This window comes from Pempheris klunzingeri, chromosome 24 (genome assembly GCF_042242105.1).
Source record: "Pempheris klunzingeri isolate RE-2024b chromosome 24, fPemKlu1.hap1, whole genome shotgun sequence".
Taxonomy (NCBI): domain Eukaryota; kingdom Metazoa; phylum Chordata; class Actinopteri; order Acropomatiformes; family Pempheridae; genus Pempheris; species Pempheris klunzingeri.
Genome location: NC_092035.1, coordinates 1,060,091 through 1,075,074, shown reverse-complemented (window position 1 = coordinate 1,075,074; position 14,984 = coordinate 1,060,091). Strand labels below are relative to the sequence as shown.

Genomic DNA, 14,984 nt, shown 5'->3' with positions numbered 1-14,984 from the left:
AATAGGAAACAGAAAGGAGGAAATAAGTTCACCATGTGGTGATTGATGTCATTGTGATGGGACGTTGATCACGAGCAGCTGTCAGCTCCTTGGTTTACATGTTGTTCTTCATTTTCCCTCTGTGCTAAAGCAACGTCTGAGTATTATTATTCATCCGACCTCTGACTTTACTGAACACCATCAGAGTTATTTTACTGTTTTTCCTGTCCGTCACCTCTACATTAGTGAAATCTGCTCTTTCTCACTGAGAATAACTGCATTTATTATCCACGACTGTATCGGCAGGGTGCTCTTCCTCGCTCTGTTATCTCCATCAATAAATGAAGGTGCAGCTAATTCATGATCTTTGCGAGCGCCGTCTCCACCTCTTGTTCAGGCCTGGTCGGATTTCACAGCCCGAGGCGTTTTTCTCTCCCACTTCACATCTCTGAGAGAATAAGGAATTCCACTGGCAAAAGCAATCACAAACTCCAGATCAAACGTATCCTCGGCTGAATTCCCTGACAGACTAAAATCATTTGTTCCTCTCAGCGCTGCGTCCCCCGAACCTCTCGCTGCTCTCAGCTGCTTTGTTTTATGTGGTTTCAGCAGCTGCGTCCTCTGGGCCGCTCTGTCAGAGCTAATATTGAAGTACACACAGGCTAACGGCAGCAGCAGGACGAGTCTCGCCTTTTCCCCTCCTGTTAGCGTCCTTTTTCATCAGCCTCCGAGTGAGGCTTTACAGTATGTCAGGCCTGCTCTCGCCGGCGAGGTAAGACGAGGTCAGGGGAAGTTATTTCAAAGCCGCCTTGAAAGAGGTCGAGCGGCGTCTTCAGAATGTGTGGCGCCTCAGTCTGACATTCAACAAGAAAGGTTTGAGCAAAGTGCGTCGTCGGCAAAGGGTTCAGGAGCGTGGCTTCAAAGACAAAAGTTTAGTTGTTGAATTATTGAAGCGATCAACACTCCTCCTCCTCCTCCTCCTCCAGGAGGCGATCAGGGGACTGATGAAGAATATTAGCTCAGTTACAGCACATGTTGGAGACCGACAGACCAGCCGGAGAGCTCGCTTCATGCTTTAGGCAGCGCTCGTCTCTCTTTCCCTAAACGCAGAATGAACTTCATGTTTGGATTTAAAGCAGTGAGGTGATTATTTTAAGAAATCGATTAACTGTTTGGTCTCTAAAACGATAAGAAATACTTCTCACAATCTCTTCAAATGTGAGGACAAACGAGGGAGCGTTAAAGTCCCAAACATCTCATATTGGAGACTGAACTTCTCTGATGCTGTTCTGGACTCAGAAACATCTGGATGAAAGACACACACACAGTATTTGTTTAAAAAAATCAATGTCAATATTGTATTTGTTAAAAATGTACAAATGATATTTACATGTAACCAGCACAGCACACTGGTGCGACAATATACAAAAGGAAAAAGTTGGATGTCCTCCTCAGATGTGCTCCGATGTCGGCACGGGTTCATTATTCAGTCACAAATCAAGTCTGTGGTGCCCGACGCCGAGATGTCACAGTTAATATCAGCAGCAATCAAACAGCTGCTCGCTGAGGACGGCGACTGTAAACTTGAAATGCTGCGATGATGGAGGAAAATAAAAAGGCGATTAAACAGTTTTCTCCTCGAGCGGAAATCGGCAACTCGATATAAAGTTCAGCTCCAGTAATTTACAGTGTAAAACAAGTCGGAGGCGATGCTGCATTTCAAACATGTGCGTCTCACATGATCACCTGGTTGCATTTCCACGTTTCAAATGTCATCATATGCAGAACATGCACATGTTTGGGCGGAGCCAGGCACTTAGTAAACTGGACTTACTGCAGACCTGCACAACTCAAACAGCTCTACCTCATATTTACTACCAAACAAAACAAAAATATGGCTTTCAAAAAGATAGAAAACTGCCATTTTAAATATGTAACAAGTCCGACTGTACAACATGACCAGAGTCGCACACTGCAGAGGCTTTTTGGCACACAATCACATCAATTCTGCATTGGTTCACTGTTTATTGTGCATCAGGAGCTCAAATGTTCTGCAGATACGTTTCTGTCAGAGGAAACAGTTTGTCACGCGGCTAAGACGTCAAGCTGAAGAACTTGCTCTCTTCCGCCAGAGCCGTCATCAACGAGCTCATGTCCCCGACGGCCATGTTCCCCGTCGCCACCGGCAACAAGGGCAACGTGACCGAGTTCCTGGGCGTCGTCAGGCGAGAGGAACTCTGGGAAAAGCTCTGGAGCAGGCCTGGACTCAGGGTTCCCGACATGAGGCTGGAGTGATCGCCGTCGTCCAGCATGCTGTCAAAGTCTATCTGCGCCTGCTCCAGTGCTGCGTTGGGCTCGAGTACTTGAATCTGTGCCGTGTAGTACATGGCGTCCTCAGAGCTGCTGGGTAATCTGGGGGCTACATCCGGGTTAGCTTGACTCGGGTGCCTTGTTTGCTGTGTCACCTTTGGCCCTGGGAGGTGCCTGTTCAGAGGTTTAGGTTCTGTTGGCTGCCTTGGCTGGAGGTGGATCTGGTTTCCCCTTTGCAAGGGATTCTGGGAAGCCACGCTACACTTGTGCTGATCTGAAATCACGGTTGATCCATCGCAGCCGTCAGTTTTAACCAAAACAAAGTGCATGTCAACAATGTCCACGTCGGCCGGCTCCTGTTTGCATGTGGGGCTCAGCTCGCTCCCACTGGCTGCTGTGGTCTTATTACAAGCTGGATACGTCCCGTTAGCGTTCGCATCGAAGGGGCCGAAGCCTTCGTGGAACCTGCACCGAGAGCTAACTGCTTCATCGAGATGTGACGACAGCTGGAATCTCTGCTGTTGGAAGCGGCTTGCTCCTGGTTCGTTATCCAGCTGTTTGGATCTCTGCTGTGACGTGTTAACGAGGTTTTGAATCATCTGCTGGCTGGAGCTGAGGCCAAAGTTGTGGTTTTGCTGGAGGACGGCCAGGTTCCCTCGGATCTGTGGTTTGGAGCAGTGCCGGCCGGCATCCAAAGGCCACAAAGAGACTTTGTTCCATGGAGGAAGCGAGTTGGTCTTACTGTCCCTTGGTGAAGATGGACACATCTGTCGTTGGTGCCCTGGACTGATGCTCGCCTGATTAGGCAGGTTTATGTCTGCGTGAACGACGGCCATCCTCCTCTGATAGTACAGCTGCTGCTGGAGACTGAAGTTTCCTTGGAGATCTTGTTGATCGGTTGATCCTATGTTCTCTGTGTTGGAGCGGAAGTCGGGCAGCATCAAGTCTTCCTCATGGGTGTCACCTGTGATCATCTCCATGGAGACGTCCTCCGAAATGCTGGGCGGTCGCAGGCTGTAAGGGTAGCGGTGGGGGCTGCCATCCGATCGCAGGCAGCCTTGCTGGGATAAATGCCGTCGATCTGCTGCAGGGGGCGGATGGGGCTGCACGGTAACCCCTCCACCCAGCGTGCCCATGCTGTTGTAGCGCTGCATTTGTGGCTGGCTGAGACGGTCTACGGCCACGCTTCTCACGGGGTCACTGGCTCGGCGGGGGATGTTGGACGGGACCTCATGGGGCATCAGGCTCCACGAGGTGTAGCTGCTGTACTGCCTGGAAGGCAGCACTTTGGTGGTCTTGGAGGGTTCCTGGGAGTCCCCGTACAGGGCTGTGTGTGTCTGCAAACACATTCGGTCCATGTGGGGAAGAGGCGTGGGCGGTGCACCTCCTGTGGCGGCGGCGTATTTTGCCTTGAGGTGGTAGTGCTGGGCTGGGGTCAGGCTCAGGTGGCTGGGTAAGCCCCCTCCTCCGCACCCTCCTGCCCCTCCACTGCTGGCCTGACTGGAGCGCCGTGAGATGTCGGCAGAGATGGGGTCGTAAGAGTCTGCAGAGCTGAGGATTCTGGGGCGGTTGGCGCCGAACTGCGAAGCCTGGCTTGAGCGCCGACTGGAGAAGCAAGGAGAGATGCCCGAGGAGCGGCGGCTGAGGGTGTAAACTGAGCTCAGGGTGCTGGAGGTGCTGTCCCGGCGCTGCGAGAGGTTTTCCAACAGAGTCGTTTTACCAGAGCTCAGATCACCCGAGCCGGAACCAGGGAAGGACACCACACCACCACCCATACTGGGACTCTCCAGGAGGGACCCTGTAAACAAACAGATGAAAATGTTCAGCTCTTTTTAGCTTCAAATCTAAGATGCCACCAGATTTAGCGACTAGTTGGAGGACAAAGTGGAACAACCAGCAGCTAAAGATATTTGGTGGAGACCAAACCTGTGCTGAAATAAACATTAGGAGCTTGTTGTGTAGCTAAATCTACTACTGCAGCTTGAACAAACTATTCTGCTCTCCCCTCTACTCACCGCCGGCTGGTATGGGTGGGAGCTTGGTGCCGAGGACCGGGGGTGTTGGGTTGCCGGCCCACCGACACGGGTCCCTCACCGTCTTCAGCTTCTCCTTCTTCAGATGCTCAAGGCGCTGGCTGGTGAAGAGCTGCTTCCGGAAGCGGGTACCCACCAGTGCGACCCCGCCGGTGGAGCCTTCACAGCCCAAGGACTCCACGAAGGGCAGGTCGTCCAGGGTGCTGAGGTCCCCCAGGCTTCCCCCGCTGTGCGCCGCCATTTCTACTCCACTGTCATTGTTGGTGGCACTGCCAAGTGGTGATGGTTCGCTGCTACATGATGACTGACCGCCAGGGCTGGACTGATACATCTGGACGGAGGGATGAAGGAGAGAAAGAGCATGAGAGGCAGAAAAGACGACTGTTTGTCCTAAAAAACAGTTTTTCTTAACAAAACCGAAGTGGAACAGCGGTTAACATGGCACAGAGAACAGTGAATCATCGACTCTTTTATCCTCCCCCAGCTTAATTGTAAATAATGAGTGTTTTTTGGGATGGGGGTGAAGAGGTGGGGGTGCACCACAGATTACAGACTGCGTTAGTCTGTCTGTGAATTGGAAATGGGCAGGATGAAAGGCTGCTGCAGCCCGAGCCAGAGCGCCAGGCCAATCATCACGTTTCTGAACTCTGAGGCCTTTTCAACATTTAGCTGAGTAAGAAGCTTCTTTCTTTTTACTCTAAGACGCACAATTTTAATGCATTTGCACAAACACATGTCCCTCTAACTAATAATATTACAGCTGCTTCGCCTCAGGACTCAGAGATACCAGCACCTCCTTCCTCGGGACAATAACTGTTACATGTATTTCTCTGGATACGCTAATATATTCGCTGCTAAAAAGCCGTCTTGATCTCAGCTTGATAGTTGGCTCTGTTTGCTCAGAGCGCTGAAGCCAGTTCCCAGTGTTTGCATATTAATCCTGGAGCGGCTTTCATCACGCTCAGGCTCTCTGATGGGTCTCTGCTGTCGGTTTAAGCTGCCTGTGTCAAGCAAAAGTGACGTACATGGTATCACAGATGACATGCAGCTGGGGAGGGACGGGGGGGTGGTTATAGGAAATAAAATCCTGCTGCAGCTGATGATGAAATGAGGACATGAGTTCAGACAGGAACAGTTTGAGTTCTGCATTTGAAGCTACATCTGATTTTTATCTTCAGCAAAGAGCGCTGGCTTCCTCAGATGAGGAAGATAAATAATCTTATTTATCTTCTGTTGAACACAAGAAAACCAAGACATGCCGGAGTCCATCCACTTTCATGCCGACTTTGTGCTCTTCCTCCCTCATTTTGGCAAAAAAAACTGTTTATTTCTGAGAGAAAAATGGCAAAAGATGTTGACAGACGATGGGGGGGTGACAGATGGCACAATAAGCCACAGGTGAGCTCACCTTAGCAGTGTCTGTCCGTAAGGAGAGTCAGAAAAGGGAGAGAAATGAAGACGGTCAAAGAAAGCAGGTCAGGATAAAGAGCTGATCTGATCGACGATGTAAAAGGTGGTTTAGTTTAGTTAGTTTGGTAATAAAGTTGTTTAACCCTCTGAGCTCTGCTTTTTATTTTAGATCCATTTACAAAGGAGCATGCTAACATGCTAACATGCTAACACCGTTTGTAACTATGGTAACCCTTTGAAAACAATCACACAACGAAGATATTTTTTAAAAAAAAGGTAATATTATGATTTATTGGCATCTAGTTCCCTGAGAATCAGCTTCACCGCTTTGCAGTTCCTGGTGTGTTTGGGCGATCTTACCACCGAGGTTTCCGTCTTGATGGACTTGACGTGCAGGTAGTCCTCCACACCTCTGGGGGAGCTGTTGTCTGACATCTTGTCCTCCCTCCTCTCCCTGTTGCCCGTTTCGTTCTCCCCGTTCTCCCTGGGCGCCGGCGGCCTCGGCGGCAGGTCGCTGCGCTGTTTCTTGGTGACGTGGGCCTCGGGGCCGTGCACCGTCTTCACGTGCTTCCTGAGAGAGCTGGGGTCTGTGTAGCGCTTCGTACAGCCGGGGATCTTACAAACGTAGGGTTTCTACAGAAGCAAAGAAATACAGATACTAAAAAAACCAAACATGGAAGTTTAGTCTGTGACGGCACCTTCAGTTATATCGCTCTCTGCAAACACACCAGACTCCATTCACAAAAACGGTCATTTTACCTTGAAGAACATGGGAGTCATGCCTTGATCCTTTGGTTTGTTGGTGTTATTGAGTGCTACACAAATAAGCTGCGTCTAAAGTTTAATTTTTTTTCTGTTGCTATTCTTTTTTAATCACACTTGCATTTATATAGATTTGAAAATGACAATATCTTAAAAATAAAAGAATTAGTTTAGACCTCTTCCAGGTCAAAGGTCAAAGGTCAAAGGTCAGTGTTGTGCGCATGACAAAACTTTGGCGCTCGTGCAGAGTAAGCTAGCGGGCGCAGCGGAGATGAAGGAGCTGAATGCGGTTTCTAACCCAAAAAACATGGCAGAAAAAAGAAAGAAAGCTCATCATTTTCACAGTGAATGGGAGGAAGAGTTCTTTGTTACTACTGTGAAAGAAAACTGCGTGTGTCTCATTTGCGGGGCGACGACAAAGCGGCACAATGTGGAGAGACACTTCACTACGGGTCACAGAGCTAGCATGCTAACTGCCATGCTAACTAGCATGCTAACTGCCATGCTAACTAGCATGCTAACTGCCATGCTAACTAGCATGCTAACTGCCCACCGGGAAGCTACGGGCAGAAACAGCCCGTGAGCTGAAGGCAGCTTTGGGTAAGCAGCAGTCTGTTTTCACCAGGCCGGAGGAAAAATCCCAACAAGCAGCCGAAGCCTCGTTTAGAGCTCCACATTTTCAAACAGATACCAGATGTTGTCAGGGGCAACATGGCGGTGTCATGGCAACGGTAAATAAAAATATTGATCTTTAATTGTGTTCAAAAGTGTGTTCATGAAATGTAAACAGATATAATTTTGTTAAAAATGCCGCAGATTTGTTCATCAGTTTAAAATGTGGTAAGATTTATTTAAAAATATGAAAGTTGATTTTTCTTAAACATTAAATAATTGATAACTTTTCCAAACATAGTTGATGATGTGTTTAAAGGCTCTTTGTCAGTGGGCAGTGAAAATGGAACATTTGTTCTATGAAATGTTGTAGAAGTGATCATCTGAAAATTTAAACAGTTGCTGAGATTAATAGAAATTAAATGTGTAATATTGATTTTATCTGTTTCCCACCTTGTTAAGTCATTGTTGATGATTATTGTGAGAAATCACTAACGTGATCAGTGTCTTCACATAGATGAGTATCATTAATCAATAATAATAATATATAACTAAAGGCAAACTGAGCTCATTTGTTATTTCAGAGGAGTGTGACAAACTGGTCGCCCTTCGTCTGACTCAGTACCATGAAGTAGCTCTCAGCTTCTAAAAGGTTGGTGACCCCTGCTCTAGTGGATCTGAACTTACCCTCTCAAATACCAAATTCACACAATAACACAAACAAACTGACCAATCGAGGCAGCGGCACACCAGCAACTGTTGTGTAAAATTAGTGCTTTTGTCAGTGAAGTCTGGTTACTTCCGGAGGAACGATGTAATGGCTTTTTCTGGTTAAACAAAAATTAGATTGCATGAGACTTGAGCTCTAATTGTTACTGTAAGTGTCTGATAACAAGGATTCTTACAGAGATAGACCTGGTTTAACCACAAACAGCCTTTATATCACTCTCTGCAAACACACCAGACTACATTCACAAAACAGGAATTTTACCCTGCAGAAAACAAGAGTTGCTGAGACTAGTTGCTGTGACTTTGGTGTTTTTAATACGTTAGTTCAGATCCAAACGAACCTTTTAAAAACACCAAAGTAACACAATAACACAAACAAACTAACTGACAGAGGCAGCAGTCGACCAACAACTCCTGTGTTATACGAGGTAAAATTAGTGTTTTTGTCAATGGAGTCTGGTGTCTTAATACACGCTACTATAAACAATGTAGATCGAACCAGGAGAGAGAAAATAAAAGGCTGAAAAAGCACAGACTGAATTAATGCCCCTATGAATTTTCCTACAAACAAATACTGAGTGAAGCATCAGAATATTTCGATGCAATAATCCCAGCAGAGAGGACGATGACCCCTCGGGCTTTTTTCTGGTGCTTATTTTCAACCGTGCTGGTTTTAAATCGGCTCAATGTGTTAATTTATTGCTGTATTGAATCAGCTGACTGCAGTGAAGCTTTCTGAAGCACTTTTCAGGTTTTCTTCTCTCCGTCTGCAGGTGGTCTCACGCTGCGGGGCTGGGGGGGCTGGCGGTGAGCATGATTCGCCCTAATGCATCGTGGGCCGTCGTGCTCATTATGTCTCCACCTCATTATTTACTCACAAACGTCTGTAGACAGACTGCAGAGCAACACACGAGCGTGGTCGTGCACACCTGCACGGAGGCAGACTGAATGTGGGCCACAGACGAAGCTGAGCTCCCCTCTGCAGCGCTTCACCTCCGCTGTCTGACAGCGTCTCTTATGGGGCTCTGTGAGAGTCACCTCGTTGGAGTGTGTCCGGTTCTGGTGCTTGGCTCGGTCCGAGGCGTTGGAGAAGGCCTTGTTGCATCCCTCGTGCTCGCAGACGTACGGTTTCTCACCGGTGTGCGAGCGCAGGTGGGTTTTGAGGTTCTCCAGGCGGGAGTAGGCCTTCGAGCAGCCCTCGAACTGCAGAGGAGAGCACGGGTTAGTCTGACAACTGACAGCTTAGTGTTCAAGTTATTATTTTCTAACTCCACCAGGATCTGAACTGTCAAAAACCAGCCTGGTATCACCGTCAGCCTCATCGGCTGCTTTACAGGGTAACTCCAGTATTTTTAAACCTGGACCCTGCTTTGTCTGAGGTTTGAAGCAACTGGTAGTAAAAGTGTTGGAACTGGTCCAGTAGATCACAGTAGGTCCACTAAAAGAGCTTGTTTGATCCACTGACGGGCTCTAGTTGTTATTCTAACTGTGTGACAGCTTTAGACCTGGAAGATCCTTTTGGTTTAACCACAAACAGCCGTTCTATCGCTCTCTGCACACACACCAGACTACATTCACTAAAACAGGGATTTTAGCTCACAGGACACAGGAGCTGCTGCTCTGCTGCTGCCTCCATCAGTTAGTATTTTTTGTTTTGTGTAACTTTGGAGTTAGTTTATCAATTTATAATTCAATGATGTAACTTAATTTAATTCAATAATTGATTTAATATTTATATACCACACTATTAGGTAGAGGAGGTAAAATCCCTGTTTTAGTGAATGTAGTCTGGTGTGTGTGCTGTTTGTGGTTAAACCAAAAGGATCTTCCAGGTCTCTCTCTGTAGGGATCCTTTCCATGATGCTGTCACACACTTAGAATAACACTCTGAGCCTGTCAGTGGATCAAACAAGCTCTTTTAGTGGACGTTAACTGGACTCTTCAGCTGTGATGTGAAAGAGTTCACATGCAGCAGCACAGGTGTTTTTAACCTCTCGGCCTCCAGGTGTTTTAACTCTTACTGATGTTTTCTCAAACAAAACCACAGAAGAAGCAGCTGCTGTGAGATTAATGTGCTTCTATAATCTGCAATGAGTAGAAGAAGAGAGAAATCTTCCATCCTGCCATCCCGGGGGTGTGTGTTTGTGTGTGTTTTACCTTCAGTATGTGCAACAAAACTACACGTGTGTGTGCAGAAACGTGCTGTTAATGTTTAGAGCATGTGAGCTACCGCCCTCGGGGGGCCCGCCGGGGGCCCGCCGGGGCCCTTGGGGGCGCCGAGGCCATCCGTTACCCACCGTGCACTTGTGTGGTTTCTCCCCCGTGTGTCGGCGCATGTGAACCACCAGCATGTACTGAGCTTTGAAGGGCTTCTGCTCCCGCGAACACTCGTCCCAGCGGCACACAAACTCCTTCTTCTCTCCGTGGATGTGGTCATTATTGATGTGCTGTGGGACACACACACACACACACACAGAGAGAAATGAGAGGTTTTCTGCAGAGGGTTGTCCACTAAGAGGCTCTCATGTTGCTCTCGGCAGGATTTTCCAGTAGAGATCCATCTTATCAGCATAACTCTCAGAGGAAGGCAGCAGCAGAGACGAGTGTTACGTCCTGCTAATTAGGACGGCTCACATCCCTCACATCCAAACATTCCCCTCAATGGAAAGATTGCTAGTGATTTTTGTTAATACTGATTTAAGTTTCTTAAAAAAATCGATTTTGTTTCAATTCACTGAAACATTGGGAAAAAAAGCCCCAAAAAATCTTCATCTGACGGCTTTTCTCGTCTTCTTTCTTTGTCTTTATGTCGTCACAAAGTGAGTTTCTGCATTTTCCTCTCTTTCAGTGTAAAACTTAAAGAGAAATAAATCCCATCAGGTGATTTCTGCATATAAGTGATTTTCTCTTTTTTAAAAAAGGCTTTTAATAGTTGTTTTTTTTAAAGTTGTTGTTTGGGAGTGTGAGATGTTCAAACACAGCTGGCGTTAGCTTAGCTTAGCATAAAGACTGGAAACGGGCTGTTGGCACTTCTCTGTGTCCACGAGCTCTTACACTGTAAAACACGTCACTGATGCTAATGAGCGCTAAGAGAGCAGCCGTGGTCACTTTCTCCGAGGTGGGGGTCTCTTTGTGAGGGGGGGGGCAAAGTTGTTCTGCGCTCGAACGTTCAGACTGAAAAGAGACGTTGGTGCTTTTAGTAGAACTTTTGCTTTAAGAACTGATGAGTTAACGTGTGTGTGTGTGCGTGTGTGTGTGTGTGTACAGGTGGTCACACACCTGAATGATGCTGCATGTGTTCACCTGCTTGTGCACATTTAGTTTTTTATCAGTGTTTCAGGCTCAGATCATCATTTTCACTGTCACACTCTCTCTCTCTCTCTCTCTTACGTGGACCAGCTGGTCTTGGGTGTCGTACTCCTTGCTGCAGCCCTCCCAGTGGCAGTTGGTCTCGTAGACGGCCTCGGGCTCCTGCTTGCACTCGTCCCGCTCGCCGTCGTCCTTCAGGTCCAACAGGCCGCCGCGGTGGTTCTGAAACACGCAGACAGGTTCTGAGTAAAAGGACCTGAAGGGAGTCCAGTTCTTCCTCGTTGGTACAGACGCTAAATCACAGATTAAAATCAGTCGGGTTTGTTTGACAACCTGGACCGCAAACACACACGTGGACTCAGGTTTCCCTCCTGATGAGGACTTAATAAGACTGAGCCTAACCTTAAACCTGATCCAGAGCAGGCACTGTCTGAACACGCCCCTCAGGAGAACATCCCAAATCAACGACTAACGACTTCCCAAATTATTCACACCCAAAAAAATAATCTTTTATTCCTGTGAAACTGTCTCTGTCTCCAAACTCTCCTTTCACGCCATCACTTAAATGTTTGGTCACTTTTCTAAATACGCCTCAACTTCCCCAGAACATCCTAAAAAGATTCTCTTTTTTAAAACCTCTGACTTTCTAAAATGTACCAACGACTCAAAAACGTCCTCTTTCCCAAATATTCACCCCTAAAAATGTTTCTCACGTTTCAAACTGTTCTATAAAAAGTCCAAACTTTCCCAAAGTGTCCTGACATTTAAAAACATCCTCGTTTTGGTGACTTTCCCTCCACGACATTCCTTTAAATGTCGGTTCAAAAGGTGCAAACGTGTGATTTTACTGACGCCTGAAAAATAAAAAAGTTCTAACTTCACTTTCGCTCTGACACAAATCACTTTTTTAAAAACCTCACTAAGATGCACGTGCAGACAGAAACTGACACACAGCTTGTCCCTCCCGGCTTCCCGTACACCTCCACACACACACACACACACACACACTCGCACTCTCTCTCACACACACACACAACGTGCTGACTGCAGCATGTTTGTCTCTGCCCCACGCACGCTATCTTCATCAATTCTGGTGGCCCCAAGACGACGGCGCCGCACCGTCCCCATGCATCAAAAGCAAACCTGCCTCGCTATCGGAGAGGAGCCGCAAATTTGTCAAAAGAAGAGAAAAAGGCTCCTCAGATGACAATAAAGCCCGGCCAATATTTCATGAAAATGAAGTGCCGTGGCACAGTTTACAGTGGCCAGGGAGTGGGGGGGGGGCGGAGGATGAGTGGAAGGGGGGGAGGCTGCAAACGAATGGATGCAAAGCTCTTATCATGTGGAGTTTTTCTTTATCCGAGACGCGCTTTACAAGGGGGTCACGGGGGGCCGCGGGAAGTCACGGCGTCAAGCGGAGCAGGAGGTCAGGAGGACAAGGGGGGGGTTGTTTTTTATTTTAAAAGATGATCGGGCTTCACAGAATGTTTTAAAGCACCAGAGCATCCTCGCTCTCCAACATGTGTCCTGACTAAATAATATCCTAAAAAGTCCAAAAGAAGTTCCCCTCTAACTGTTTCAGTGTCAAAATCCAATTGTTCTCAATAAAACCTCTTTGTTTCCTCAGCTATGATCTGAAGTTCCTTCCTGCACCAGACTTCATTTAAAAAAGGGACAATTTAACACTGTGGAGGTGGACGCCTCCTCTGTGAAATGACGGCAGCCCTCTGAGGTTTTATAAAAAGTTAAACAAACACGTCACTGTTGCTGTGAGAGCGTCCTGTAATTAAAAGCTCGCATGTTTGATCCTGAAATCATCCCGTCTGCAGTGAGACTCGGAGCCTCCTGTGGGCTCATTTGCTGGAAAATCTCTCGTCTGACAGTAAAAAGTGCGTCTTTGTGTTGTCGTACCGGTGAACAAGGAGACAGCGGCCTCAGTCCCTCTGCTTCGGTCTTCACCTTTGACCTCTTGGTGATCAGGGGGTCGACTGTGCTGCTGACCGCCGAGTCGCCGCTGAGCATCTAAGGATGGAATTAATTATTCACAAGTTAGAGGATTAAAAACACACTGAATGTCAGACAGTTTTATGGAAGTTTGAAGCTGCAGATATTAAAATGAAATGATCTAACAAAGCTGACATCGCTTTTCTATTCTCCAAACTTAAAATGAGGAGTTACAGCCCGGAAATCTTTTTTAAAAAATGCATATTTAAGTGAATATTTTGGCAATAACTGCATGTTCAAATGTGAAAACATTGTGTTTTTCTGCACCATTTTAATATCGGCAGCTCCAGACTTCCATACAAGGAACCAAATATGGTGAATTTACTGTCTGCTCTTCTTTATTTGACACAAACGGTCTGCTCTGACTTATTTCTGCTGAGATCCTCCACATAAATAAAGAGGTGTGAGTCCAGAAGGACAATTAAACCAAGCTGCATCACCAATTAAACCCAAATCACCCGTCAGATTACCCATCAGCCATCAGTGGACCCTTTTTCTAAAACTACTTATTAACCAAAACCCCGGCGAAGCCTTGATGTGCCCCCAGCCGACCTTTCACACACACCTTTAATTTCAGGCTGAGTCAGAAATGTTTGTGTTTGGAGGGTCTCCCCCTGAACCGCCTCCCCCACGGAGAGTTTACCTCCGAGGGGACGCCGCACGCACTGATTACACGAGGCCAGCGCCGCAAATCCAAACAGCGGTACACTGTCACCCAGCATAACTCTGACAGAACAAACTGTTCTCAGTGTAATTCCAGGTTTGGCTGAATAAAAGCTGGAGGGCAGAAGCATTAACCTGGAGATTAAGACCGCGGTGTCCCAGCATGCACTGTGTTTTCTATTCTTTAGACGTGATGAAGGTCAAACTACGATTAGTATAAAAGTTTGTTGTTGTTAAAAGTTAAAATCTTCTTCAGTCACAGTTTTAATGTGTGTGTTTCCACCTTGGACGGCAGGTCGCTGTTGTGGGCGGCGGCGGGCAGCGAGGACAGGCCGAGGCCCGGCTGGCGGGCGGAGAAGGCGGGCGGGGGCTGGATGAGGGGCGGCGTGTGGCCGAAGGCGCTGAGCCCCCGCTGCTGGGAGAGGAGCTGCTGGTAGGCCATGGGGTTGATGGGGTGAGGGAAGGGGAAGGACGGGCTGCAAGGAGCAAAGACAGGCTGAGGATCATCGGGTTCACAGTTCATTGCCGTTAAATGAGGAGATGGGAAGGAGGGAAGGATATAAGGGAGGGAAAGAAGGAGGTAGGGAAGGAAATGAGGAGCTAGGAAGGGAAATGGGGATGAAACTGGGAGGTAGGGAACAGAAAACTGGGATTTTATTGGAGGAGGAGGCAGCCAGAAAAGAATGGGGGAGGTTACAGGTAACGTGAAAGGAAACAGGAAGTGTTTGTCCCCGTGTGACTCACCTGAGCCCTCCGACCGACAGGTGCCCGTAGGAGCTGCTGGCTGCCGAGCTGGAGCGCGAGTTGTTGATGTAGGCGACCAGCGAGTTGGGCGACGTGCGGATCATCGTCTGGAGGTCGATGCTGGCGTCCGACAGCGGCGAGATGGACAGCGCCCTCTTCCTGCTCAGCCTGGGCGCCAGTCGGGGGCTGGAGAAGCGCGACACTGTGGGCACACAGGTGAGTCAGCAGGTGAGCCGGACACTTGGAGGGGTCATGTGGTCATTGATCTGGTGGTTTGATTTCTGATTGGGTTTATTAGACAGTTTAATTTAAAGGGAAACACCTTCAAATGAGCTAAAGGTGTAAAGATTCAACCACAGATCGGTTTTAACCATCGACTGGCGCCGCTCCAACCTTTGGGCGACAAACCTGAACGCTCACCTGTGATCT

The 14,984-nt window shown here is 47.7% G+C and overlaps 1 protein-coding gene across 1 annotated transcript in view; it reads right to left on the bottom strand.

Annotated features, from left to right (window-relative positions):
• Nucleotides 1–2,072: 2,072 nt before the first annotated feature.
• Nucleotides 2,073–14,984, bottom strand: part of LOC139223928 (zinc finger protein GLI2-like) — a 48,027-nt gene continuing 35,115 nt past the window's right edge. The window contains exons 5-13 of the mRNA XM_070855933.1: nucleotides 14,556–14,757; nucleotides 14,095–14,287; nucleotides 13,056–13,166; nucleotides 11,226–11,366; nucleotides 10,133–10,282; nucleotides 8,874–9,038; nucleotides 6,093–6,365; nucleotides 4,305–4,653; nucleotides 2,073–4,087 (exon numbers count right to left, since the gene is read on the bottom strand). Of these exons, the coding sequence (XP_070712034.1) occupies nucleotides 2,073–4,087; nucleotides 4,305–4,653; nucleotides 6,093–6,365; nucleotides 8,874–9,038; nucleotides 10,133–10,282; nucleotides 11,226–11,366; nucleotides 13,056–13,166; nucleotides 14,095–14,287; nucleotides 14,556–14,757 (3,599 nt within the window). The remainder of the gene's footprint in view (nucleotides 4,088–4,304; nucleotides 4,654–6,092; nucleotides 6,366–8,873; nucleotides 9,039–10,132; nucleotides 10,283–11,225; nucleotides 11,367–13,055; nucleotides 13,167–14,094; nucleotides 14,288–14,555; nucleotides 14,758–14,984) is intronic.